Source organism: Corvus kubaryi, unplaced genomic scaffold (assembly GCF_017639235.1).
Source record: "Corvus kubaryi isolate FWS band 111438036 unplaced genomic scaffold, C.kubaryi_AGA036_p1.0 split1-65, whole genome shotgun sequence".
In the NCBI taxonomy this organism is placed as follows: Eukaryota; Metazoa; Chordata; class Aves; order Passeriformes; family Corvidae; genus Corvus; species Corvus kubaryi.
The window spans coordinates 1,395,585-1,422,043 of NW_024582080.1; the positions used below are offsets into that span (position 1 = coordinate 1,395,585).

At 39.4% G+C, this 26,459-nt stretch overlaps 1 protein-coding gene and 1 long non-coding RNA gene across 3 annotated transcripts in view; one reads left to right on the plus strand and one right to left on the minus strand.

Annotated features, from left to right (window-relative positions):
- The window catches only part of LOC121657879, a 109,279-nt gene that overhangs the window by 12,104 nt on the left and 70,716 nt on the right, over window positions 1-26,459 (minus strand). Inside the window, exon 4 of one of the 2 annotated variants that reach the window (XR_006013778.1) lies at window positions 23,790-23,884. This is a non-coding gene — a long non-coding RNA (uncharacterized LOC121657879). Of the gene's footprint in view, window positions 1-19,402; window positions 23,885-26,459 lie in introns of those variants that run through there. The other variant, XR_006013777.1, reaches the window with a different exon arrangement.
- On the plus strand, window positions 781-3,611 carry KCNRG (potassium channel regulator). The gene is made up of 2 exons (XM_042014064.1): window positions 781-1,553; window positions 3,344-3,611. Exons 1-2 carry the CDS (start codon window positions 976-978, stop codon window positions 3,594-3,596), a joined length of 831 nt encoding a protein of 276 aa, XP_041869998.1. The 5' UTR covers window positions 781-975; the 3' UTR covers window positions 3,597-3,611.

Consider the following 26,459-nt stretch of genomic DNA (forward strand, 5'->3'; position numbering starts at 1 on the left):
GGTAATGATAAGAACAAGACAGTATGTGCTTTGCAGATAGTTCATACTTTGCAGTTTACTTTTCCAACATTGAATTGCTGGGGTAACTGAGCTGTTTTGTTAGATCCATGTTTCTCTGAAGCCACACTTTCTTAAAAACTGGCCTTAACACAAAGAACTTACTGCAGTGAAAGGCATGCAGGGGTCTGCCATAGGAAGGCAGCCTGGGCTCTAGTCCTGCAGAGGTGGCAGGTACAACAGCTGCTCTCCTCTCCCTCTCTGCCTTTCCAGATTTCAATTCTGAAAGCCAGGAAAAATTACTGGATGATTCCTTGAACAGGTTGTGTGATGTAACAGGTGTATGGATGTTGGTGGTATTTGAAGAACCTTGTATAGGTTCTTCTGCTGTTACTGTATTTTTGTGTATCTCATTTCAGGAGCTAATTGAATTTCTGGTTGTACTGAGTTGGCCTTAGATAATAGTGATTTAAAGGGAACCTTAAGCTTGAGTTCTCTAAAGTGCCCTTCTTTTGGAATATATGGTACTGAAACGTCTTGCTTGAAGCACATCTAACCTCTTTTTGCAGTGGTCCTATGAACAGCAGTGTATGGAATGAAAACCTTGGGAACTGACATTTCTAGAAAACAAACATAACGTGTGCCATACTTTGGGAATATTTGTTGGCCTCTCTCAAGGTTTCATAAGCTGTGACAGTCAATTCACTGTATTCCAGTAGTCCTTGCAAGCTGTTCATTTCAAAAATAAAACATTAAATTCCAAGAATCAAAGTTTCCAAGCAACCAAACCCAGCAAACAAAACTATTGTACACGATATTTACGTCTTTGTTGCCTGGGAATCCTGTTGCTGCTCCACACCTCGCTCCAAACACTTGCTAAAAGTACACAATGGTTCTTGCAGCTGCCTTGCAGTTTAGGAAGGATCAAGTCACAGACACGTAGATCAGAGTTACGATTCCTGGGTGGCTGAGGTAGCCATGAGTAGTCAAGAGGTGGTCGTTCTGAGTGTGGGAGGTGTGAGATTTGTAACCCGGGCTTTTACCTTGGAGCAGTTCCCGGAGTCCAGGCTGGCACGGATGTTGAATGACGATGACCGGGAATTTAAACTGGTGAATGGAGAGTTTTTTGTGGACAGAGATGGAGCTTTGTTTAGTTACATCATGGACTTCTTGAGGACTCTCCAGGTCTCCTTACCAACTGATTTCTCAGACTATCAGAGGCTGCAGAGAGAAGCAGAATTCTATGGACTCTACCCCCTGGCCAACCTCCTGAGCCAAGAACATTTGCTGAAGCCGAGGCGGGAGATCTTGGAAGTGCGTTTTTCTCCCCAAGAAATGCACGCCTTTTTCCGGATCTTTGGTTCCTGCAGTACCACCATTGAGGCACTAGCTGAGCAGATCACTGTGTTTACAGGGCAGCAGTCAGGACAGGGCTGGAACAGCCCTTTTCCTTCTCAGAAACCACTTGTTCCGCTGCCTTTGGAAAGACCTTCTCATCATGACATGGTTTTTCTGTGTGGTACTGAGTATTCTGCTAGTGACCAGTTTGTGGCCAGGTACTGTCCCTAGAGTGACTTCTCATTATGGACATGTCTTTCTGACTTCCTGTTCATGAAGTGCACGCTACATGCTAGCAAAGCTCATTATAAAGAAACTGAAAGAAAAGAAATATGTTTCCTTCCTTCTGTTAGTGTGATGTTATCTTTTTCTAGTTCTGAAACACCCAGTTTAATTTCTGTTACGCTGATTTGCCTGTTCTTCAGCTTTCTAAAATATTATTCTTGATGCTTGTTTATGAGCTCTCTCAGGTCTTTCTCTCTCTGCCTTTTCCTCCTCACTCACTTCAGAATCTCGCAGTATCACCTTCTAGAGAACATGAAAAACACAGTAAAATGAGGTAAAGGTAATAAAATAAAGAAGTGAAGTACTGGGGGGAAGCCTAAAATCTCCAATAGCTTACGTCCAAAAGGCTTTCATATGGAAAACAGGAAACAGGGAATTGCAGGAAGGGTTAAAACACCAGTAGAACTGAGACAGCATTTCAGGGACTGGAAAGCTTTTGTACAGCTTTCTATTAGGGGGAGGGAGAAGAGACAGATTATTAACCATGCTTCACAATGGGTTTTCTTTGAATTCAGTCAGGTTCTGTTTTTATTAAGATAACTGTGTATCAGTAATTTTTGTGATAGCAGTATCGTATTCTAATGACAACTTAGGTTTTTTAAACAATCTTTTGCTGGATGTCTCTATTACATGGAGACATTTTCTTACTGTATAAGAAAATGTTAACCTAATTTGTCCTCTGTGGCTGTTAGAACATCTGGAATTTTATGGAAATTTCATTGAAATATTTCCAAATGGGTTATTCTATCTGAACATATGAACCAACACAGCAATCTTTTAATTATTTAAAAAAAAAATTAAAGTTTATCTTTCTTCCAGCTTTCTTTGGCTAAGCAAGTAGAATAAAAACTACTTTGCATTTGTGAAGCAATATAGATTTGTATGCCAAACCTTAACTTTGTAACATATTAGTAATTTTAATGGACTAACAATTGGTTGAGTAGGACTTGGTAGGACTTCAGACTTGGTAAAAATTTCCCTCTGCAGAACAATAGGAAAGCTTATCTTGAGTAATGAAACAAGTCAAATTTGATTATGTTGCCTTGCTGAATTTCTATCTCTTAATCTTTGTGGTGACATGGACATTTTTGCCTTTATTGTGCTTTCCATGAATGTTAGGTGTACTTGCCTGTGAACTGTGGAACAGTTTCACCCGTCAGTTTATATATTTTGTAATAGTATTTTTACGTGACTTCTGCTCCTCAGAATGTCTTGATAGATTCTTACACTGTACTTTATATCAAATAAAATCATTTGAGGCCATGTGAAAATGATTTTCACATTTGTTACCACAAGTCCTGCTGTTACAAGGTAACTTTGCAATAAATGTCACTGTTTGTAGAGAGAGATCCTGTGTGTTGGAGTGATGCTCTTGGGGTGAATGTGACTTTGCTGTCCACCATTTACTTTCACTGAAAAACAGTTGCAGCATTGCAGAACCTGCTGCTCTCTTCTCCTCCGTTAAGTGAGATGAGGTGGGGGTCCTCACAGGTAAGTTTTGTGGTGGGGACAGGTGTGAAAGAGAAATGCTTCTTCCCCAGCATGTAACAGAATGAACTGAGAATTACTCTTAATGAAGGAAAGAGTTCAGTAGTCCTTAAAGGAGGAAAAAAATTCCGGAGATTGGCTGCTGTAAACACAGTGCAGCTGTGTTGACCTATGCTGTCAAGAAGTAGTTAAAGTGTTTTGTAACTGCTTTTTTTTTTTTTTTTTCTGATTTTAGGTATGTTTCCATAAAGCCTGATAATAGAAAGCTGATTAATGGTACTAATGTCCTAGGCCTGCTGCTTGACACTTTACTCAAAGATGGATTTCGCCTCATAAGCACCAGGACAGTCGTCAGTGAAGAGAAGGTTGAATGCTACACTTTTGAGAGGATGAAGAGGGCAACAGGCCTTACCGTCACAGTGAACCAAACCCCAGGAAGCTCTGGGGTAGCACAGGCAAGGAGAAGCCAAGTGCAGAAAGGGAAATAAAGGCTTTTCCTTCCATCTTTTGAATGTAGAAGAGGGATGTGTCAGCACTAGTGGCTTTTTTTTGAGGGGGGGGGGATGGGACTTGTTTGATACTGCAACTATTGAGGGAAGTAACAAACACAATTTCTTTCAAGTATCTTTGGGGAAAAATTGCTTTCTTGCCTTTTACTACTCCAACCTCTATAAGTAAAAGAAGCCCATATTCAATACTGGGTTTATGGACCAGATTTCAGCATTTCCAAGAGTTGTTTTTGTTTTTCTCTGTGGCTAAAATTTACATGAGGACTCGCAAAGCATCAGCCATCCCTTCTAGAAAATTGTTTTTACGTTCTGTGCTAATCTGTAAGTAGATTTAAAAAATGGTGATTGTAGTGGGTTGAACCTGAGTTGATGGACAGTCTTTTAGACTAATGACGCTTCTCACAATTTACATATTTAAACCGCGCTGCAAGGTGGGAATTGAATTTCCTTTCGTTCTAGCTCGCCTGCTGGAAGGTGGGGGGGCCTTGGAGCCTTTGGGCCCTGCTGAGCCGTGCTGGGGCCCCTGCCCCCCTCCCCTTTTCCCGACACTGTGGCACGGACCCTGGGCCACTGGGGGGGGAGAACTGTCCCAGAGCCGCAGGCAGCTCAAACCACACAGCTAAAGCCAGCCATGGACTGCCGCACAGCTAAAGCCATCCGGCGCGGCTTCCTGGAACCTCTCCTCTCCATGCGGAGCTGGCACAGCCTCCTGTCTGCATCCAGCACACTTCGTGCTGAACTGAAGAAGACACCATGCAGCCAGAAGCACAAAGGGAGCGAGGCTTTCCCCACCGTAAAGCCTGAACGGGAGCACTCTTCAACATGGCGGCTCCAGAGTCAGAGAGAAAGAGAAGTGAGTCCCGTGAGAGGGAGCTGAGCATGGCGACGGGAGAAAAGAGGGCGGTGCCGCGATTCTGGCGCGCAGCTTAAAAACCTTCTTGCATGCCATAGTAAGGAACTGTAATATCCCAAACTGTTTGTCTCTTTAATCCATTTGGAGTACATGGGGGGGATGGAGAATTCACGTGTGGCCCGTGAAGATTGTGAAGAGTGCCTATGCCAGGCTATATAGAAGCAGTGAGAGACTTTTAGAGACTTGTGGAGAAGAAACCCTTTTTGTTCAGGCCAAAATAACTCATCCTTAAAAAGATTAATAACCCCATGTGATGGCTCATGTTTTGCAGTGTGAAGGAACTATGAGTTTTTTCATGGGAGAGATGTTTTACACCACAGCAGATTGTTTCTTTTTTTCCAGGCGGGTCTGCTATTGGTGGCAGTTTGGGAACCATGTGAAGCAGAAGAAAACCCTTTTTTCCTTAAGCATAAGAAAGAGACTTTTCAAGAACTGTAACACTGTCTAACATCCCATGTTCTGTTATCCTTACAGATAGTGATGTGTGGGTTGGGTAAAAGGAGGGAAGTGCTGGAAGGGGGGGGGGAGGGGGGGAGAGTTGCTTTGATTTCTTGTTATTTCTTTTTACTTTAAATTCTACTAGTAATAAAACTCTTTCTTTGTACCACAACTGTTTAAGTTTGAACCTGTTTTGCCTCGCAGCTCTCTAGTTCTCAATATTTTCTTATTTTCCCCTTATGAAAATAACAGATTTCGTGTGCTTAACGCTTAGCTGTGTCAAACCACAACAGTAATACATGAAGAAATAACATCTTGATGCAACTGTCATCCCAACAGTTTGGAGAAGTGGCTGGAGGAGGAATACAAACCCCAAGGACTGATTAGTGCTTCCACTCACTGACTCTTGCCATTGGCTAAGAGCAGTGTAAGGGGAACATCCCGAACTGTACTGCTGTGTGGCTTTGTGAAGGCCATTGCTGTGGTCCATGAAATAACGCGTGACTGTCTCTTGCAGAACACTCCTCTGTCCTCTCCTCCCATTCTGGTGGCATTAAGCTGCTCTTTGGTTCCGAGAATTAAATGATAAGGTTCTTTGTGAACAAAAGGTCAGTTAATTTTTAGAGCTTTAACCATAAAAAGATGAAAATGTGATAAACAGTCCTTCAGATGAAAGACTTTGTACAGTTTTAAACAAAATAGTGCAAAGGATTTTTTAGTGCTTGTTAAGCACAACACAGTTGGAAGGCTTAGCAGAAGTGGCTTTAAAAGCCTTGGAAATGTTAGTCCTGTACAAAGCTTTGTAAAGATGCCAAAATTAGCTCAGGTACTGAGAGAGGTAAACTAATAAAAAACTAAGCTTTATAAATTAAGAATCTTTGTCCTTCTGTCAAGGCAGGGAAAGAAGATAGCAATAGCTTCAGGGATTCATTACTTGCATCTCAATTTTGTTGTTGATAAAACACCACCTTCCCAAGGCTTCAAACAGCCCAGGAGAACCCCTTTGGGCTTTCTTGGCTGACCAATTAGATCTGGCTTTTCATTAGTTTTAAAATGTGAATGCATTACTTTTTTTGCAGCACTTGATAATGGGGGTGGGTGATGGGACTCATCTGTCTGTTTCTTGCCCTAAGGAGTTCCAGTGAAATCAATCTTCCTAAACTGGTGGTGCCACTATCGGACACCTCTTTTCTTTGGCTACTTCTCTGGGGCATTTCAGCTTGACCCAAGTTCAAAAGTTCGGCAGAAACAGTGAGGACCTCTTTGCTTGTTCTAGAGCTGCTTGGATTGAGAATAATGTGATTATGGGACTACATCTCCTAAGCTGCTTATGGGTTATATAATGTCATAAATGTTGAGGAAATGTAAGAGTGAATGCTTTCACTTCAAATGGGACTTTTTTTTTGTCAATAATGTCAGTATGTTTATATTTGTCTTGCAGTAAGATATTTCTTACAGTGAGAACCGTCATTCATTGAACAACCTCCCCACAGATGTGGTGGAGTCTCTGTCACTGGAAGTTTTGAAGAGGATGCTAAATGATTTCATGGAGGCTCCGTTTCACATGGAAGGCTGGACCAGATGATGTTTTGAGTTCCCTTCCAGCCTGGCCTGTTCCTTGATTCTGTGGAGACCTTCTGTGAAGGTCCATGCCAGAAAGCCTATCATGGTGGGCTTTGAGGTCAGACCACTGTCGGGTGACAGAGCAGACAAGCTGTGTGGGATGACTGTCCCCACAAGTTGCTGTGCTACAGAGACAACGCTCCTTGTTTGGAAACAATGTTGATTATTGGGTGAGTCATTGACTGTGGATATTGTAGGTGGAGACACTAGCCAATAATAATGTGAAGCGCAAGACAAAAAATGCAACTTTTTACAGAGGACGTTAAAAAAATAAGACTTGAGGCTGTATTTAGACATTATGCACTAAATGATCACCAATAGCAGTGATGTAAGCTGAGACAAGTTTCAGAACCCCTCATAGTAACAACTAGAATGTTTCACCTACCAAAAAAGTAAGGGCTTTGTTTTCCTTGCTGCAGCAGCCTCTTTCAAAATTGAAATTTGGATTACATTTTTTTTTAATAAAGTGAAAGAAAAGATTAAATACTTCAATTTTTAAAGAGCCCTGAAGTTTTAACCTATGCCATCACTCATGTTTCATGTCTTTGGCAAAATGAATATTTGATACAACCATTTCAGTAACAATTTATGATGGGCTGAACACTTTCTGGTTCCCCTTATGGGTTAATTTCTATTTAGCACCAGCATCATTCCATGAATGCAATATTTGGCTCTGGAAAATATACCAGTACAAGTTGTTGTCATGTAAAGAACCATATGTGCTTTACCTCGCCCTTAGGTGACAGTGTGCTGTGACACTACACTTCTTTTGGAAGCAAAGCACATGACTATCAGCAAGCTTGGGTTCCCAGAGTTCTTCTAGCATTTATTCTTACTTAGCTTTGAACTGAGAAGTGTCACCTTCTGTCACTTTGTGTGCCTGCAGAGAGCATGACTAGGCTCTTATACAATGCTTTCACTTTGTTGTTTTTTTTTTTTTAACTGGTAGCTCCTTAAGTAAGTTTGAGAGCATGTGTGTGAACAATCTGATAGAAATCTGTTGAAAGTGTCTGACTGATACCAGTAGGATAACCATAACTTTAATGGAAGATTAATTGAATTAATTAATTCAATTGAACCTGGTTCTTCAAGGAAAACACCCTCCTGGATTTCTGTAAAAAAAGGAAGCAGTGATGGTAGAGCTACAGGTGTTGTGTAGCTTCAAGCTACAACTAAATAGCAATAATTATGGAGGAGGGGTGAAATTATGTTCATTTGCAGACAAATTAATATAAAAATAGCATTGATTTACTAGGAGGATCTTCAGCTGGCCTCCACCTTGCAAGGTTATTTATGGTACTGTAAAGTGTTGCTGAGCCAGGATGGCAATTTTTCTGTGCCCTTTGGAGTGGTATGCAGTGTAACCTGCAGGCACCAAGGCAGGAATTTAGAAGTAGTGGCCAATGTTTTTACAATGTTTTTGCCTTCTGAAGCTCCAAACAAGCAGGGATGCAGCAGAGAGCAGACAGTGAGGTATATGCTCAGCAGAGTTGTTCACACAGAAGGGAACAGCTGTACAAGTGAATTTGGCTGATGGGAGTCTGACTGATTTTAAAAGCTGCTTTGTCAAAACCAGATTATGTGCCAAACTGAGTACTTCTAACCAAACCTTGGCAGGCAATTCAACTCTGGTATCTCACAACACAATCTCTGCTAGACTAGCAGCATGTTGGAGGTGACTTGGTCGTGCTTTTACATGCAACAGAACCAGAAGCTGATTGCTCACATCTAGCTCTATTTTTTATTAAATGGGAATGGGATTTTGAGACATTTAGACTTTTATTTTCCAATGAAGTAATTTGTTATCCCTGACATAATCCACTTCTTCAAGTCATTGCCAACTTTCTCAAGAGAAATACAGCTGAAATCAGCAAATTTTGCATCTTCGTAGGAAAAAAAGGAATTCTCTTGAGAAAGTTGGCAAAAGGTAGGATAGAGGTACCACAAACTTTTTTCCATCCCCCTGTTCTTGCACCGTGTTGACTTCCTTTTCTAGTGGGTTACATTTTTTGTGCTTTTAAGTAACTTTTTGCCTGCTTCTTCACACACTGGGAAGACTCTCTTGTGTCATTCTTATCTCTTTCGGGGGACATGTCATTTATTTACCACTTGAATTGTTCAGTAGCCTGCTGATACCAGGAAGGACAAAGTCTATTGTGAAATACCTTCTTGTTCTTTGGGTATTGATTTCAATGACAGTTCATGAGGGTTTTTGTTTCTTTGGGAAGTGCAGTCACTGCATTCTTATAGGTTCTGCAGTCAGCACTCGTGATTGTATAAATGATTAAATAAAGCTCTAGAAATTAATACAAGAGACTAAGATACTATTTAGACTAAGACTGATCTCTGCACTGGCTATAGTACTGGGAAGGTTTCCCCTTTACTAAATAATTCCAAACCATTTTTCACTTACCTTTGTAACTGAATTTCATGTAAGTAGTAGAAGATCCTCCCTACGATGCTGTATATGAGGAATTAATAGCCATAGGGCAAAACAATGATGCTGGAGTAACTGCATCATGCCCAGTCATAGTAACATCTGTTAACTTTGGAGAAACTTTTCTGCCCAGTGAGCTCTTCCCAGTTTCTACCTATTTTGGCTGGTTTCCAGCTTTCCAGAGCTGAAAAATAACTCCCTTAATCTGACCTGAGCAAGGCTGATGTGCTTTTGTCAATCTCTTGAGTGGGTAAGCCTCAGGTATATCCAACACAACCTGGGTGATACTTTGTTTTGATCCACAGCTGAATTCAGTACCAGAAAGCCACCAGAGTGGATCAAAAGTCCTGTTTGAATTCACAATGAAGCGTTCATAACTTTGAATACTATTAAAAAAAAAAAAAATTTGTTCCCAGATTGCTGGAAAGTGTTACTGAAAATTCATTGAGAAACAAGCTGGGGATTATCCAAGAAGAGGAGGGAGGCTCATTGCCTCTTACTCCTTCCCTCTGATTGGTGCTGAACCATTGCCAGGCTTTAACTTTACAAGGTTTATTTTTATCAATTTTCAACAATAAACAGTGGGAGTATCTTCAATAAAAGATTTACAGTGCATCATGAAGAAATACAACTTCCTACCAAATATTATATTGATCTATTCCCAAATGCTACTGAAACAGCCTGTAAAACCCCAAATGAAGTCCAGTGATGGAGAACTTCCTCTCTGTAGTGACAGATGCATATGACTGTTATGTCTTCAGAAGACAATAAAAGGGAAGGGAGTGACTCTGCTTCTTTGACCGTACCTTCAACAGCCCAGTTAAATCTGTCAACTCAATGTAATCCACATAAATAAAGAATTTGGGAACCAAGGGAACTGCTAGTGTGTCTGAAGATTCCCATTCTTTGAAGCTGCCTCTCCTGGTGCAGTCAGGCCATAATTAGTCACAGAAGGCCTTGTTGTAACTAGTAAATGGATGGACCAACAATGATTTGAATAGTCTGGTTCCGGCTGGAGATATGCCTGGAGCCCTGAATATTCTCAAATGGGTGGGTGAGATGTAAATCACTAGTCATCATATACAAATAAATCTGACTTCTATTAAAAAAAAAAATTCAGTTTTCTAGACCATCATGTAGTTTCTGATGAAATAACCCCCTGAAGTGTGATCTGATGTGTAAATTTTTCCAAGAATCCTTCCTCCATTTCTACTCTGTTTTCATTCTAATGGAATGGTTCAATAATTGGTGTCTTCTTTCTGGTCAGAAGGATGATGAATGTAGCCCTAAAGGTTGGAAACAGTAATGTGTACAAGTCTGCTGTAGAAAATTAATTTAGGGCTTTGCTTTCTAAGCAAGTTACTGTTACAGCAGTCAGTAACTTCAGCTGAGTGCTTGCTGAAACTGCGAAGAATTAAACATTGCAACATTGTTCCATCCTGATTCTCCATTGGAAAAAAAAAAAGGCAATAGATTGGAAACATCAAGTCTGGGGTTTTACTAGTACTTTGGAGTCAGGAACTGAGTTTTCTTTGAATTTCAAAGCCAGTTTGTAGCTTTCATTGAGGGCCTTCTGAAAAGGCTGGTTTATGGTTTTTGTGTTTGTTCCCCAGTGATATCTAAACTGAGTAATAAAATAATTGCTGACATACCAGTTTATTTACAATGTATTCAACAATAAACAGAAGGCATGCTGATCCTTCTATCCTTTAATCTTTGTGGTTTTACTATGTCTTCAGCCCACTCCTCAGCCAGGTCCTGGTGGAACAGAGGAAGGGGCTACATGGGGCTACAAGGGCAGGCAGAGATCCACAGAAGGTGGCAAACTCACTTCTTTCCCATTACAGAGAGGAAGTTAAGGAATAAAATTAGGCTGGAAAGAGTCATGGCCTTTGTGGGACCAAAGAGATACAACTTACTGTATTGAAGAGAGGACAGAGCTGCCAGATATTTCAATGCCACTGGACAAGGAAAAGCAGATTCACAGGAGTGAACAAATGGGTGAGTTATAGCTGCTATACAAACCTGGAAATGGCACAGAATAACCTGGACGGGAGACTTAAATGTTCATGGGACTATAGGGATTTTTTTTTTTTTCCAATGTGTTAGGTTAATGCATTTGTAGAATATTTTCCGGTGATAGTTCGCATACCCAAAGAAGAAAATTTCTCTCTAGGAGGTAATTTCTGCACACATGCTGTGAAGTGAAACATTGCAGGATCCAGACATCAGATGGATTAGTCATGTTGATATCTCATGCATCCGGAAACAGAAGCTAAGCTTTTGGAGGTCAAATAGACAAACTTTGAAGATCAGAATAACAGCAGTGTTTTGGTAGTGCTGGGGTGGTAAGCCTCCTGGATACTTAATGGCTATGTCCTGTTGGTGGCCTTTGTTTCAATGCCAGTTGCACTATGGTGAGCACTAACCCTATCAGGAAATTACTAATTTTCCATGAAGTGGAAATGTATCTCCTGGAACAGACTGGTTTACCTTTTGTTTTCTCCATTTGCAATTCTATCCTTAAGCCATGTAATATTCCTTTGCTATCTATAGTTGTTTGAAATATTATCCTCTTAAGATGGCTCAGTAAACTGTAGATCCCCAGAACACATTAATAGCTTAAATATGGCCATGTCAAAAATGTAAATGAAAAACTGTATCTGCATGGCCCCTGATATAACAGAAGCTTCTTCCATCACTGGTTAGGCTAAAACTGCTTTCTGCTCTTACAAGATTTCTTTGACAATTGATAGTGCAGTCCAGACTTCACTGGTGTCCACATGCAGTCCCAAAATCTCTATGAATACATAAAGATTGGAAATGGAAAAATGATGGGCAAACAATCATCTTCTTGCACGACTCATCTTTTGGAGACTCCCTGCAGAACTTGGCTGGAAAACGCCCTAGCAGGCACAGGAACACTTGAAGTGACTCCTCTGTTTGCTATAGTTCACCCCCATAAGCTGTGCTGTAGCATTGTCTTGTGCTAAGCTATTGAAAGTCTGACCCATAAAATCGCAGAATGGTTTGGGTTGGAAGGGACCTTAAAGATCCTCTGGTTCCAACCCTCCTGCCATGGGCAGGGACACCTTCTACTACACCAGGTTGCTTCAAGCCCCATCCAACCTGCTCTTGAACAATTCCAGGGATGGGGCTTCCACAGCTTCTTTGGGCACCCTGTGCCAGTGCCTCACCACCCTCTGACCCATGATCCATGCTCTCAATGAGCTTCTGAGGTAGGCTCTGAGACTGAGCAGAAAAGCTGAATGTTACGCGAAGTCATAGAAGGCTAATGGAACATCAGACTGCTATGGTTTGGATCATCTCTGTTTGGTGGAGGGATCTATGCTGACTTCTTGTCTACCCTCAGGACCAAGATAAAGCCATGAGCAAAGGATGTAATGACAGTTCTTAGATTACTTACGGAGTGTTCAGGACATGCATGCATATGTGGGCTTTTGTTCTTCTGAAACAGGCAGTGACAAGCATGCAGGTCTTATACTGGAGGCAATGATGCCTGCTAGAAAAACCACACAGTTCCTTCAGGCAGGGTGGGTAACAGTGTGGAAATAACTGTTTCAAAAGCTCAGAGCTCTCAGGGCTTTCTAACTTGGTAGTGACAAACTGCTGGTTGAAAACATTTCTCTGTACCTGATCTTTCAGCTGTATACATTTACATCTCCTGAGATCTGGGACAGCCAAAGTGAATACTGTACTGGAACTGGGTCACTATCACCTTTCCCCTTCCCTTTTTAAGAAATAAAAAGGGGATCTCTTTTCAATAGAAAAAGAAGCAGTGTTACTAATGATCTAACATACTCTCATAAAATACCTTGTGACCAAAAGGAGTCAAGGAGTGACTAAAATAGAATACACAAATCTTTGTGACAGTTGGTAGGCTTTAACACATTATAAAACCACTTCAGTGCTTGAAAGGAAGAGGTACAACTGTAAAAACATTCCAAATGTTCTGGAGCAAACAGACACTGCCATGTGGATGAAAAAAGCAGGTGAACTGCCACATACAAGTTGTCTTTTCTTTTTTCATCTTTAAGTCTTGTGCTGCTTTGCTGGAGGGCATCTAGGCCTGCAGGGTTGGAAAGCCTATGCTCTTGTGATGCCTGTACTTGACAACTGGTGTTTACTTGTCTTGGGGATCCTAAGAAGAGTTTGTACAACCCTGTCTATACCAAGAGAATGTAAAGCATTGAATAGCTCCTTGTGCTTCAGAAAAACCATAAAGAAATACTTTTTATAAAGGTGTCTGTCTCTGGAAATGTTGCTACTCTACTGCACCATATCTAAATACCTTCTAGATGTCTGTGGCAATTCTTACCATTTCAAATTAGCATTTGCAATATTAACTAATAAGACTCTATTTGAGACCATCATTTTCAGAAAGTAATTCTTTCTGCAGCAGAGATAAAACTTCAGCATCTTTTTGCTCTAAGTGTCAATATTTGCTGTCATTGGAGGCAGCTTTCCCAGAATCAATTAGCTTGGGAAAGACCTCTGAGATCAAGTCCAACCTATGACCAACTGAACATCACCTTGTCAACTGGACCACGGCATCAAGTGCCACATCCAATCTTTTCTTAAACACCTACAGGGACGGTGACTTCACCACCACCCTGGGCAGCCCATTCCAATATCTAATCATCCTTTCTGAGAAGAAATTCCTCCTACTGTCCAACCTAAACCTCCCCTGGTACAGTTTGAGGCCATTTCCTCTCATCCTGTCACTTCTTACCTGGAACAACAAACAAGCTCTCTGCAATTACCTAAAACGATGTTGTAGCAAGGTGGGTGTCAGTCTTTTCTCCCAGATAACAAGTGACAAGATGAGAGGAAAGGCCCTCAAGTTGTGCTAGCATAGGTTTAGACTAGATAGTAGGAAAACTTTATTCATTGAAGGGGTGGTTAGGCATTGGAACAGGCTGCCCAAGGAGGCGGTGAAATCACCATCCCCGGGAAAGTTCAAAAGGCACGTGGTTGTGGCACTTGGGGATATGGTTTAGTGGGGAACATGGTGATGCTGGGTTAATGGTTGGACGCAAGATCTTGGAGGCATTTTCCAACCTCGGTGCTTCTGAATCTGTGAGATGCTGAAAAATACAGGAAGTTCCCATCTCTATAAGCTGCCCTAGTGTGAACCACGCCTACCTCTCTACTGGTGTAGGATGTCCAGCTAAAGAGAATTGTACAAAAGAACATTTCAGTCCTCTTCTGGTTCTGAGTAAGCACAGGTATATTTTACATGGAACTAGTCCTACAGGACACTGGAAACTTACAAAAAATGATCTCTCAGTACCAGCAGAGTAGAGAATATTTGAATCATTACTGAAGGCCAGACACCCATTGACGTTTATGAGGGGTGATTCTGAGCCTGATTTGACAGTGAGGAGCTGGATTCCTCTGATGAAGCTCAAGGATTCAAAGGTGATTCAACCTTGCTATAATTAATTTTGGTGCCACATTGTTGCTGATAATTTCTCTAGAATTATGGCTGCCAAGGAATTCAAGAACTGTAGACCATGTGTCATGAAAATTCCAACTCTGCATCATTCAACTGCCTGGTGTTCCCAGGTCTGAGCTGTGCTTAACTTCTTCAGAAGAATTTATGTAGGATAAAATCAGGATCTGTTTTGCAAATGTTCTGTTCCTTGTCTCCATCTAATCAAGGTCTAGCCATGTTAGGAGAGTTGCTGACAGCCTAGGACAAGAAGTTAGAAAAGCAAAAGAGCTCTGGTCTTTCTCAAATCTTGTTTCTGCTCAGGCAAACTAGAACCAGAGGCCAGGTGCCTGTATCATTTGCGACATCTTGACGCAAGATGTTTTGCTTGCTCAGCCTTCTTAGAGGATTCATGTGATGCTCATCAAGTCAAGTAAAGTGTATCTTATGTACAGTCTTTAATGACACCACTACATTACACAGCAAGTAGCAACCTCCAGGGAGGTCGTGCTCATTCATGGGGTATCCATAGACATGGAATTCTCCCTAGGCTGAAGCAATTTCTCCAACCAAAGGGGAAAAGCCCCAAACCCAACAAACCAGAAATGCTACAGTTTCTTAACTAAACCACATATTAATAGTTATTTGAGTGTTAATATAAACAAGTAAGAAAGTAAAGTAAGAAAAAACTAATGAAGATTAGTGAAAAATAAAATTGCTACTATCATTGGCTAATGAAAAGCTCTTTGTAGCCACTGGTAGGTAGTCTGAAGAATGAGGGGATTAATTAACACTGCTCTTGCAACAAAGAAATGCACTTACTGCTTTCACAGGTGCTGCTGAACAATGTTCTGCTGTTCAAGAGTACCAGACTCACAGGTACCAATGGCTGCATGCAGTGCCCCTGTACCAATGCACCACACACACACAAGAATTACAAGTATTCTTAAAGATACTAGAATTCAGGAGGATTCTATTTTTTTGTTATGTCTATGTAATATCCAGAGGCAGATGAAAGAAAGCATCACAGGTAAAGAAGCTCAATATAAATTATTTGTTTTTAACATAAAGGGTGACAGAGAAATTCCTTTCTCAAGGATGTGCCTTATGGGGATTCACAGTAGTTTCCTTAGGCCTAGATGTCTCAAAAGAAGACCCTATTGAAAGCCTGAGAAACTCGAACACTACAAATCACCAGGACCAGGTGCTGTTTTTAAAAGAATCCTGCAGTAAACATGAAAAAAACGAGAGATACAGTTGGGATCCTGTCAATTACAACTGAAAATCTCCACTACTCTGGACAATTGTTCACAGCTAAAGACAAAAACCTGCAATTTTAGAGGAACCTGAGATACATTCATAGCAAAAGGCAGTGCTTTTCTCTAAAAGGCTACTTACTTTATGCCTGAATAAGCATAAAATAATGGGATCACAATATAACAGCTCTGCAATTTACCTGTATGTTCTAAGTACCTAGAATTGCTCAAACAAACTAAAAATTAAAGATACTCCAAGAACCATGAGGAAGTCCTGAAGATTAATCCTAATTTGGGAATGAAGTAACCACTCCTCAGAAAAGGAAGAATATTTTGTTTTTTCTGAACAGGAGAAGTTATTTGAATCTTCTTCAACCTAGAACAGGCTCTTACCTATGCTGCTAATTTATAAGGGGGATTCTAAACTCTCCCATGAAAAAAACCCAAACCAAAACAAAAACCCCTGAAACCCAAAGACTCAAAAAGCTGCTTCAAACACAGAAAGAAGAAAGCAGTTTGAGGGTAGATTGCAGGAGGGAAGAGGTGAATCCCCTTGCTGGTTGCTGAACTGCCATGAAGTTCTTTAATGCCGCTCCCTGTTTTCCATCTTCAGCAGATTCAGAGAATGTAGGAGCATAAAGCAGTTTAAAGCCACCTTTACTGGTGCTCTCTTCAGCAATAAAACCCAGAATTTTGGTGTAATAGAGGACTGTGATGCGATTCACAAATAATTCGTTATCTCAGTGTTCATCTGCTGGAAACATAAGGTATTCCTTTAGTGTGCTTTATTGGGTACTTATATTTATTGTATGCTCGCTTTACCATTACTTCAGGAAACATCTTAGGAAAATATGGAACATACAAGGAACTGCACAGTTAGTCCAATAAAAGCAAATTCCACTACCCTTTGAAATCCTACCTGCAGCTTGCTTTCATCTGCTAACAGCAATAGTTATCACTGCCAACAACCTTTGAACAAAATAGTTTTGTGACTTTTTTGCATATATCCTTGATTTAACAAGAAAGATGGGGAACATCTGTGGGCAACTTCCACTAGGTATTTTTTCAGAAGCAGGAGATGTGAACTTGAATCTCCTCAGGCTTCTGAAACCCAGGTTTTCTGTTTTGTGGAAGAGTCCCCTTGCTTGAGATTGTTTCAGGTAGTTTCTTAAAACTCTTCTGAGGGACTTTAGCAAGTCGTGACAATTTTAAACCAGCTCTTTGTTCTGTCCCCATCTTTCCCATTCCCCCTTTTCAAACACAGCATATAGCCTTACCCTCTTATTTCTGCCAGCTGTTCCAAGATGTCTGATCACTGATTCTTTTAATGTGTTCTAAGAGTGAGAAAAAGTCCTTAAGCACTCTGGCTTTCTTGGCATCATGCTAGTCTTCTGTGCTGTAGTAGAAAACTAATTGTCACATCAGTTTCTCTAGCACTGTTGCAGCTGTGGATTTTCAGCCACAAATGCAATTCCTTAAATGAAGATGAGGTGTTATAACCCTGGCAATACCCTACGCAGAAAGAGATAACCTCTGTATTGTTTATCTCAGAGCAGAAGATCCCGTGTCTCTGTGACAGATTTCTTTCTGGAATACTTGCATCACCCAGTACTACATTTCATACAGTACCTACAGCATTCCATCATTACATGTATATACAGTGACCATTACAAGGGAGATTTTAGGTTCTCTTTACAGACATTTTGGAAAAAATAAAAGCCAAAATGCCTAGTAAGTCTCCTACAATTGCTGGAAAACACAAACTGGAAGTATGCAGCTAGTTGCTTTGGTAGCAACTTAAAACATATACAAAAAACATCTTAAAGCAAAGCAAATGTGATTAATAAAACCTCCAGGCCTCTTGGTAAAACTGTACCTTGTTAAATAGCAAAAGCTCTCATAGATGTGCCTGTAAGAGTCTCAGTCATTAAACAAGGCTGTACCTGGCTGTAGAAGGCTAGTTCACTGCCAGCTTACAAACTTCTATGTTTTAAAACCCTGCATTCTTGACAGAACTTTATCTAAATACTTTGCATTAGTCAGGCTGTAAATGTGATATTAAAGCATGCTAGTTTAAAGTTTTATCGCAAGGACAAAGTACTGCTCTACATTTTTACTACAGCAATTAAAAAATAAGCTTCTATAAAGGCATTAAGAAACTGTGTGTTGACACTCTATTTAACCAAGCTTTAACGTTTCTTATAGACGAGATAAAACTTGATTCAAAGGTAGTTTTTACAAGCATGCACTTTTTTCTTCTCCCTCCACTTTCTCTATTTGTGATATGGGATTGAAAAAAATCGCTTGCTGAGTGCAATGAACAGCTGGATTAAAGCACGATTCCTTACTAGAACCTCCACAACAATACAACCAACAGGGGGCTGTCTGGCTACACGATGTTGTCAAATCTGCAGTGAAATCCTTTTTCCTGACTGTCCAACCTACCATTCATGCACACTACCTAAAACTGGTTGAAGCACAAATCATTTAACAGATTTCATACCTCCAAAACATTAGAGCTCTTGTCCATCTTTGTCTCATACTACTGGAAATCTCGTATTTTTGATCTGGAAGTTCCATTATAGATGGATAATATAGCTTTAATGAATTTATTGATGTGTCTGAAAGTAACAGATATTGCTTGTTGGAAAAGAGGGAGACTTTCACATTGTCTTGACAACAGGAAAAGTGTATCACAGCTGCTTCTGTGTGCTAAGAAGCTATATCTATATGAGCATTTTTGTGCTGGTTTCATATGTTGATACCAATGTTCTGTACAAAAAAAAGAGACCAAGATGTTTTTAGACCTTTTGATACTGATTTAAAGAGCAGATAGGCAAAGTCTGCCTGTAGTAGTGTCAAGAAAGGAAGAATAAGGTCCTGAATATTCCTTGCAGTAATTTAAGCAATGGCAATGAACTCTAAAACTGGAACGCCAGTCGCAGGAGCGAAGGGTACTTTTCTTGGTGCCGGCACTGTTGCTTACATAAAGCAAGCACATTCAGCTGGCTGAGCTTACCAAAAACTAATCTACAGTCATTCAGTGAAACCACCAAGGAAATATCAGAGCCAGGGTAATAGTGAAGGAAACAAGAAGACTCTCATTCCCAAACTTGTCTGGCTCAAGAATCACAAGGCTGTAGAACCATAGTCTTATATTATTGTTGACTATTTTAGCTGGTCGAATAATATAACCCCTGAAGCTCTTCCTGTGCCTTTATTTCAATAAAACATTAAAAATTTATACATTTGAGACTTTACATGCTATAATCTATGCCTTATATATTTCAAATTTTATAATACTTAAGGTTTTTTTGAGTATTTGTTGAGAGATTCCAAAATGTTTTACTTTTAAAACTACTTAAAAGTGTAAAAGCTGCTGACAGAAGGTTCTTTTATGGGCAATAAAGCCACATGCTTGCCCTGCAGAAATGTAGGGAAATGTGAAGCTTTCTATCCATGTCTGGCTCCTTTGGCTATAAATAGCAGACGAAAACACTATGGATATATTGTTCCTATCTCTCAAGAGAAACTAAGCCTTCACCTACTCAGCACCATATACTTTAGATTGAAGATACAAACTGGATAAGTGCGGCTATAATTAATATGTTAATTTCAGAACTTTTGAACATAAGGTTAAAATTTAACTTTAAGAGGCAGAAGCAGTATAAGATAAATTTATTAACAAATACAGAGCAATTATAAGTGAATAAAATATGGAAAAAAATAAGAGTTGCACCTGACGACCATTGAATAACTTCTATCAGAAATAATTTAGAGTGATAAAGAAGTACTCCAATGATTATTATCCCTCTCACAGAAAGATGAGCAATGCCACTCATGCCATTGCATTTTTCCATTTTTTTTCCTATTTCTCTTTAAAGTTAAATATTTTATTCTGATACACACTTACAACTGCCATCTTAGAAAGGAGATTCACGTATATCACAGACATAAGTTTTCCTTCAAATACATTTTAAACGTTTTGCTTTACTTTACATGAAGAATTGCTGCTGCTGTTAAACTGGTACAATAGCAGCTCACCACTTTGGATATATTTCTATCACTTCTTGTGACTTTTGTGACAGTAGGTTGTGATGAAGACACAGGGAATCTAAACACTTCAAATTTCAACCATTACTGCTAATATTGCTACCTGATTAGAAGAACTTCCCCCAATACTTAACAAGATACCATGACTAAGGGAAAAGCTGAAACATTTTCAGATCACTGTATCCAAATTTCTAGTACAGACCACTCTCACTTTGCTAAGTGTAGTACCATAGGCAGTACCAAGAAAACAGTCTTTGCAATTTGAAGAAAATGGCTGTAGAAGTCCTAAATACATAGGTATAAGTCGCTTTATATTTTTAGAGATGCAGTGCTTACCACTGTACATTAAGAAATTGTTACAATTTAACTAGTTCATTCTTTCTGGAAAATAGATCTTCACAGGTAAATTTAATGTCAAATATGCTGAAGTTCGAACATGTACATTACCTTTAGTGTAAAAAAGATTTTGCAGAATGTTGACAGTACCTTACAGAAACAACATTCAAAAAATGGCACACACAAGTGTTTAATAATAATAATTGTATTTGCAAAATGAATCAGTGACAGGACACAAATCAGAGTATTTTGGAGTTCACAGGACTACAGAAACAGATTATGAATAAACAGCATGGAAACTCTGTTTCCCAGTATGAGCTGGTAACAAGGAAAGTTGATTGCAGAACAGGTCTTTAAAAGATGCACAGTACTCACCTCTTCCTCTGAAATCAAAATTAATAAATGCCATAGAAAATTCAATGAGGAAATGCATTACTGTAGTATAGCTACTAAACAAAAGTAGCCAACAACCCTTCAAGGTATGTGTCCATTATCCCTATTTTAAATGTGACACGGAGGTGTAGAAACTATCGTAGTATGCAACAGTTTGAGGTACCCTCTAAGACGACAGGAGAATGTCAGGAGACATAACTTCACAGAGTATTTTAATTCAAATGACAACTCTTAAGAAGCTCAGCTACCAATGTGAACCACCAGTGTTTCTTTCAGACATGAGTGTCTTAAATCAGACACCTCTCAAGTAAAGCACAATATAAGCACTACAGAAACAATGGCCTGGTAACTTGTCCAGCATCATGTGAGAATAAAGGCAGAAAAATAAACATCACATTCACTTCTTAGGAATTCTCACTTGACATAACTATGAAGACATGGTTTCCTCTACTTGCAGCCATTTGTTACATTGCCTACAGAATTTTTTACTAAGTTTTGCAGCACCTATAGCAACATCAGGCTTCTTGCTTGCATAGCCCACAAACATCTTCCCTGATCCAGCACCACACCAGGCTGATCCTATCAACAGATTTAATATTCTGTATGATCACGAAGATTGCTTCATAGTACACTGACACAACGGGGCAAATGAAGATTGTAGAATCTTAAAGCAGGAGTTATCTAACTTCTTAGTGATTCATTTTGTGATCTTCATGTTCTTTTACAGTTATTAGCTTGTGTTTTTGGTTTTTTCCCCCCACAAAAACATTTCCTCCTTTGAATTCTAATTCTCCCTATTATATGAAGCATTTTATTTACTTCCACAAAGACGATGAGAGAACTGAAGAATCTTTCACATGAAGAAGGGCTGAGCAAGCTGAGACTCCAGCCTGGAGAAGAAAAGGCTTGTGTTTGTGTGATCTCAGCAATGTTTCTCAATGTCTGCTGGTGGGGGTACAGGAGTAAAGAAGATGTAGCCAGGCTCTTCTCAGTTGTGTCCAGAGACAGGACAAGAGGCAACAGGTAAGAAATGAACTGCACGAAATTCTAGCTGAACAGGACAGGCTGCAGAGTCTCCATCCTCGAGTATATTCAAAATCGACAGGACACAGCCCTAAAGAAACAGCTTTACCTGACCCTGTTTGAACTAGAGATCTCCCTTATGACATCAGCTACTCTTACTTTGGGATTGCTTTTCAGGACCAAAATCCATGAAGTAGCTAAGGGTACTAATAGGCTTGCCCTCTTCTCTGTGGAATATGATGAGATGATTTCCTGTATGACAGCAAAAGCTACTACTTAGCAGTCTGCATTCCCTTCTGGATCTGAAGTGCAGAGCACTCCAATGAATGTTAGGAATGATCTGAGGAGTGCAAGCCCCTTTCCCCAAGCCTGACTCATTCTCTTTGCCTCAAGCCAGATCCCCTCTGTCACGCTGCTGCTTCTTCCAATTTCAATAAACAAACACCCAAATCTTTGCCCAACGTATTTCAATCCTTCTGATTTTCCAGTTCATCAGATCTGTCCTTTCCGTATCTCTTCTCAGCTCCAACCTTTTAACATCACATTTTTAGACATGCTCTTCACACTTGAGTTGTCTTCACTCATATACAGCTATTAGTCTCAGCTTATTTTCAAGCAGGCCTATCTTTTCTTTCCCTTTTATGTGAATTAAGCATCTTTTTCCCATACAGTTCCTATGCCGAGCAGAAAATAAGCACCTGAACTGAAAACACTGAGCCTTCCTTTCTTACATCAGGCACAGTCCTTAGGACCCCAGAGCTGCAACACCAAGTGAGTTTGATCCAGCCACAGCCTATGGCACCACCCATTACAAGCAAACCTCTGGAAAATATAACTGATAATATTAAGCCACCTGTGAACTGTGCGAGAAATGTAACATCCTTTTCAAAGGTTTAGGAACTGAATCATTTGAGTAGGCTTTCATAAGCACTTGAAGTAGTTTTCTTAATTCAGACAGGAACTTTGGTTCCTCAGTTGAACTCTGGTTCTGCAAATGCTCAAACTGTGTTTTCACCATGTCACTGAACTATTCTAAGCCGCTAGGGCCACCAAACAAGGCGGTCCAACCTTTGCCCTTCTGCTTCTTCCTGCTCCCTGCTATTTCCTGCCCTTGTGCCAGTGATCGGAGTTTGCATGGTGAACCAGAAGGAAGCACAGTCTGTTTCACTCTTCGCACAAAAGCCAACACGAGCACAATGAAGCAGTCGGGAGCAAACGGTTTGGCCACTGGACTTTGACAAAGACATGCAAACAGGCTTACTTGTATGTTCTCAAGTCTCTGATCAGCTTTTTAGATTCACATCTACTCATAGAAGTCCCTGGGAAAAATCCTGGGTACATTAAAATACTAGCTCTACAAGAGCAACTGGATGGATGGCCTGCTGCAGGCACCAGTCTGCAGCATGCTGAAAAAAAATCAGTGACCTTTAAGGGAAGTGGCATAGTGGAAGAATAACACCTTTTTCTTTTATAATTCCCAGATTTTGATTTTTCCATGCATTTCTAAGTCTTCAAATGGCTGAAATGTATGTGCAGGTCTTTAATATTAGGCAGTCACAAACACGCAAATACAACACAGTGCTACTTGAAGAAACTCAATTAGAAAGCTATCCAACTTTGAGCCAAATAGGATATTTTTTCTAAGTAGTCAGCCTCATCTTGGTCATGTATCTTAAGAGACCTGTAGTAGGTAAATGTGCACACAGAAGTCTTCTTTAAGAAAAGCTGTAGGCTGTCTAATTCTGCACAGCTTTGCTACTGAGAACTGCTCAGGACTCAACTAAATCAGAAATTTTAGCCATTAGTTACTTTACCAGTTCAAATCCATAGTAGTAGTTGACAAAGAGAGTGTGATTTTTACCAGTCTGAAATATGATCAAATAATGCAAACTTATGAATTATAACAACTTGGATTAATATTCATCTATATCATGTTTGTACCTATGCAACTGCACCAGTAGCAGGCCTGTGAATGCTAAAATCAAAACAAATCTCCAGTGCAGATAAGCTTTTTTCCTCCTTTTAAAACATCTATATGATATATTAACTTGACTCTGTGAAAGCTTATTTGAATAAGGTATGTGTCTTTTAAATGGTAAAATACAACAGGGCTAATAAAATTAGATTAGCAAGTGATACTGAGTCATGATAGTGAAGAAAATAAAATCTTAAAAGGAAACACACTTTCATATCTGTATCTAAAATTAGTGACATTTACATAACCATTAGTCTACATTTGACTCACCACACAGTTCTTGCATGCAGCTTTTAAAAGGAAAGGAGCCCAAGTAATTTCCATTCTCACTGCAGCAATTTAAATCATCTCAATGAAAGATTCTCCTGCAAGAGAAAGATCTTAGTGGAAGATGAGAAAAATATTAGTAAATTCATAGTCAGATACACAGTTTAAACTTCTAACCATAAAACTGTTACCTGTCTGTAGCCCAGTGGTTTAAGAAATGAAGTGTTTAATAAGTTTTGTTACGAAAATTGGAAGGCACTTTTTCTTTATGAGTTCTCTTTGCTAAAAGCATGACCAAAACTTCCCAGTTCCACTAACTTAAAAAAGGTAGTAAAAATGAACACAGTTTTAAGAGCTTTAATAAAGACATACTGACAATTAAAGTAACATAATTTTTATAGTTTTTAAATACATAAACAAACACACTTACCAAAGCATTGTTAGACAGGTGTAGCTTGAGATGGCTCCTTTAAAAAGTTCAGTTTTCACATAAGCCAAAGCAAAATTTCTATATACATGTCTATTCTATATTTACTATGAAGTTCTAAATATAGTTTCTGAATAAATGAAAATACAATGAAGTTCTAAATATAGTTTCTGAATAAATGAAAATACAAAAAAAAGCTAAGAAAGTCTTCATATACAAACAATATACAAATTTATAGCAACAAAAAGGCATAGGAAATACATGCAACGTCCTGTTCCACGACTCACGTGCAGAAGTGGCTAGCCTTACTTCAGCAGCACAGTTAATACTGGAGATATTTACAGTCTTAACACCAATATTTACGTGCTGCTAAAGTATGACAGACATCAGCATCACAAGATTGGCTAATTCATAAGTGGTATGTCTCTTCAGGGTGATGAAATCCTTGTATTTTTGAGGCAGCACAATATGGCCTGCACCTTTTCAAAACCCACAAACCATTATGTGCTGCTACGTTATGCCAAGGTGTCTACCGTGCTTCAAGGAAACAGAAACATACACTGAGACCTGAATGCAGAATTTTCTTATCGAACTTTAGCTTTCATGTAGTAACATCAGTTGTATTAATGAACCACAGAAAGTTTATAAAACATCTGTCTATTGCCAGGCCGACTGTTTATTTACAGTGAAGCTCTAGACTTTATTGTCACCTGTGCATAATACCTTAATGGGACATGAACCACAAACTGGACAATTGTGTGTCTGATTAGAGGAGCTAAAGATTATGCAGATGTTTACTTCAAAAGGAAACAAAATTCTAACCTAACTTTTGGTCATCTGGAAACTCGGATGCGAAAAAAAAAAACCCCAACAATTTTCACATGTAAGAGAATAAGAGCTAATTTCAAAATAAGCTTCTGTCTACTACTTTATCAGTCCTCAAGCCATTTATTAGCTCTGCAGCTTACCCCACTGCAATTTTTGGGCAGACAGATTCAAAAGAGTCTTAATTAATTTCAGGGAAAAAAAAAATATTTTAAAAAAACCACAACAGATTGTTAGCAAGAATAGTAACTTACCTGTTATTATGAGCAGGAGTTCATCTGCCCCCAGCCTAGAATGACCATGTTATTTTACTTGAAGTAGGCAAGAGATCTGGAGTTCACATCCCTGCTAGGTATCATTTTCTTAGACTAAAGAATGCCAGAGATTTAACGGCGTGCAGTCCTTTTACTGGTTCCCTAGATAACATGAATTACGGTTTCTTTAAGGTTTTTATACTAAACTATTAAAACAAAGCTACTTATACAGCACGGACCCAAGCACTCCACTCCATTGCAATAAGCCTTCTAGTCAGGTCATGATAGACAACTGGAAATTAACAGGGCTATCTGGAAGCACAAAAAGAGATTTGGCAGGCCATGTGGGGGGAAGATTGGGAAGTGTTTCTTTTCTCCCTTCCTATTTTTGTTCCTACAGTAATACAGCAGGACAATATCTACTAGAAGAGTCCATTGCCACAAGTGTGCCAATTAAAGTGAGATTGCCAGGTAACTGCAGCAACACTTTTTATATAATTTATCCAGGTAGGAATGCTAACTTCAGGAACTGCATTAAAGAGCCATTTCCAGTCTATTTTATACATGCACAGCTATATTTACACTTATACCCCCACTCCACCTCTTACTACCTATGTTGTTTTTTTTTAAATCAGACAGCTAAAATAGGCAATCTAGATTAAATAGGCACAACTTACCCAACTTACCATGGTGAATTAAAGCAGGAGTGCAATGTCAAAACAAACCTAAACTGTAAAGGTATGCTCTGACAGTTGGTCTCCCCTCTGAAGAAGCCAAGAGAGGAAAAAGTAAAGACGAAATCTCCACCATACATATATATATATATAAAATGTGGAAGGCAAAGATAAAGACAGATGTGAGCAAAAAGGCTACCCGGCAGTAAGAGATTTACTTCAACTTTTCTGGAAAAAGAATATGAAAACTGTTCTCTATCAAGAGAAAATACTAATTTGTACTTGTAAACTTACCTTAAAAGATTGACAGAAAATTATTAAAATAAGACAGCTGCAACATTTAATATCTTTGGAAGTGCATTTCTCATTTTTACAGTCAGGCCAAATTCTTCATTTGAAACTTCATGTGTTTAACTGATATTATTTTTTCAATTGCCTGGTTCCTTTCAGGTTCTAGTTTAAGTATGGAAGGGTTTTTTCCTGTTGCATAACT

What these genes read in the sequence shown, in the direction of transcription:
- KCNRG (XM_042014064.1), top strand. Translation starts at nt 976, where the DNA reads ATGAGTAGTCAAGAGGTGGTCGTTCTGAGTGTGGGAGGTGTGAGATTT. An exon ending in AGTGACCAGTTTGTGGCCAG is followed by an intron (nt 1,554 to 3,343) that starts GTACTGTCCCTA and finishes TTCTGATTTTAG; the next exon opens with GTATGTTTCCATAAAGCCTG.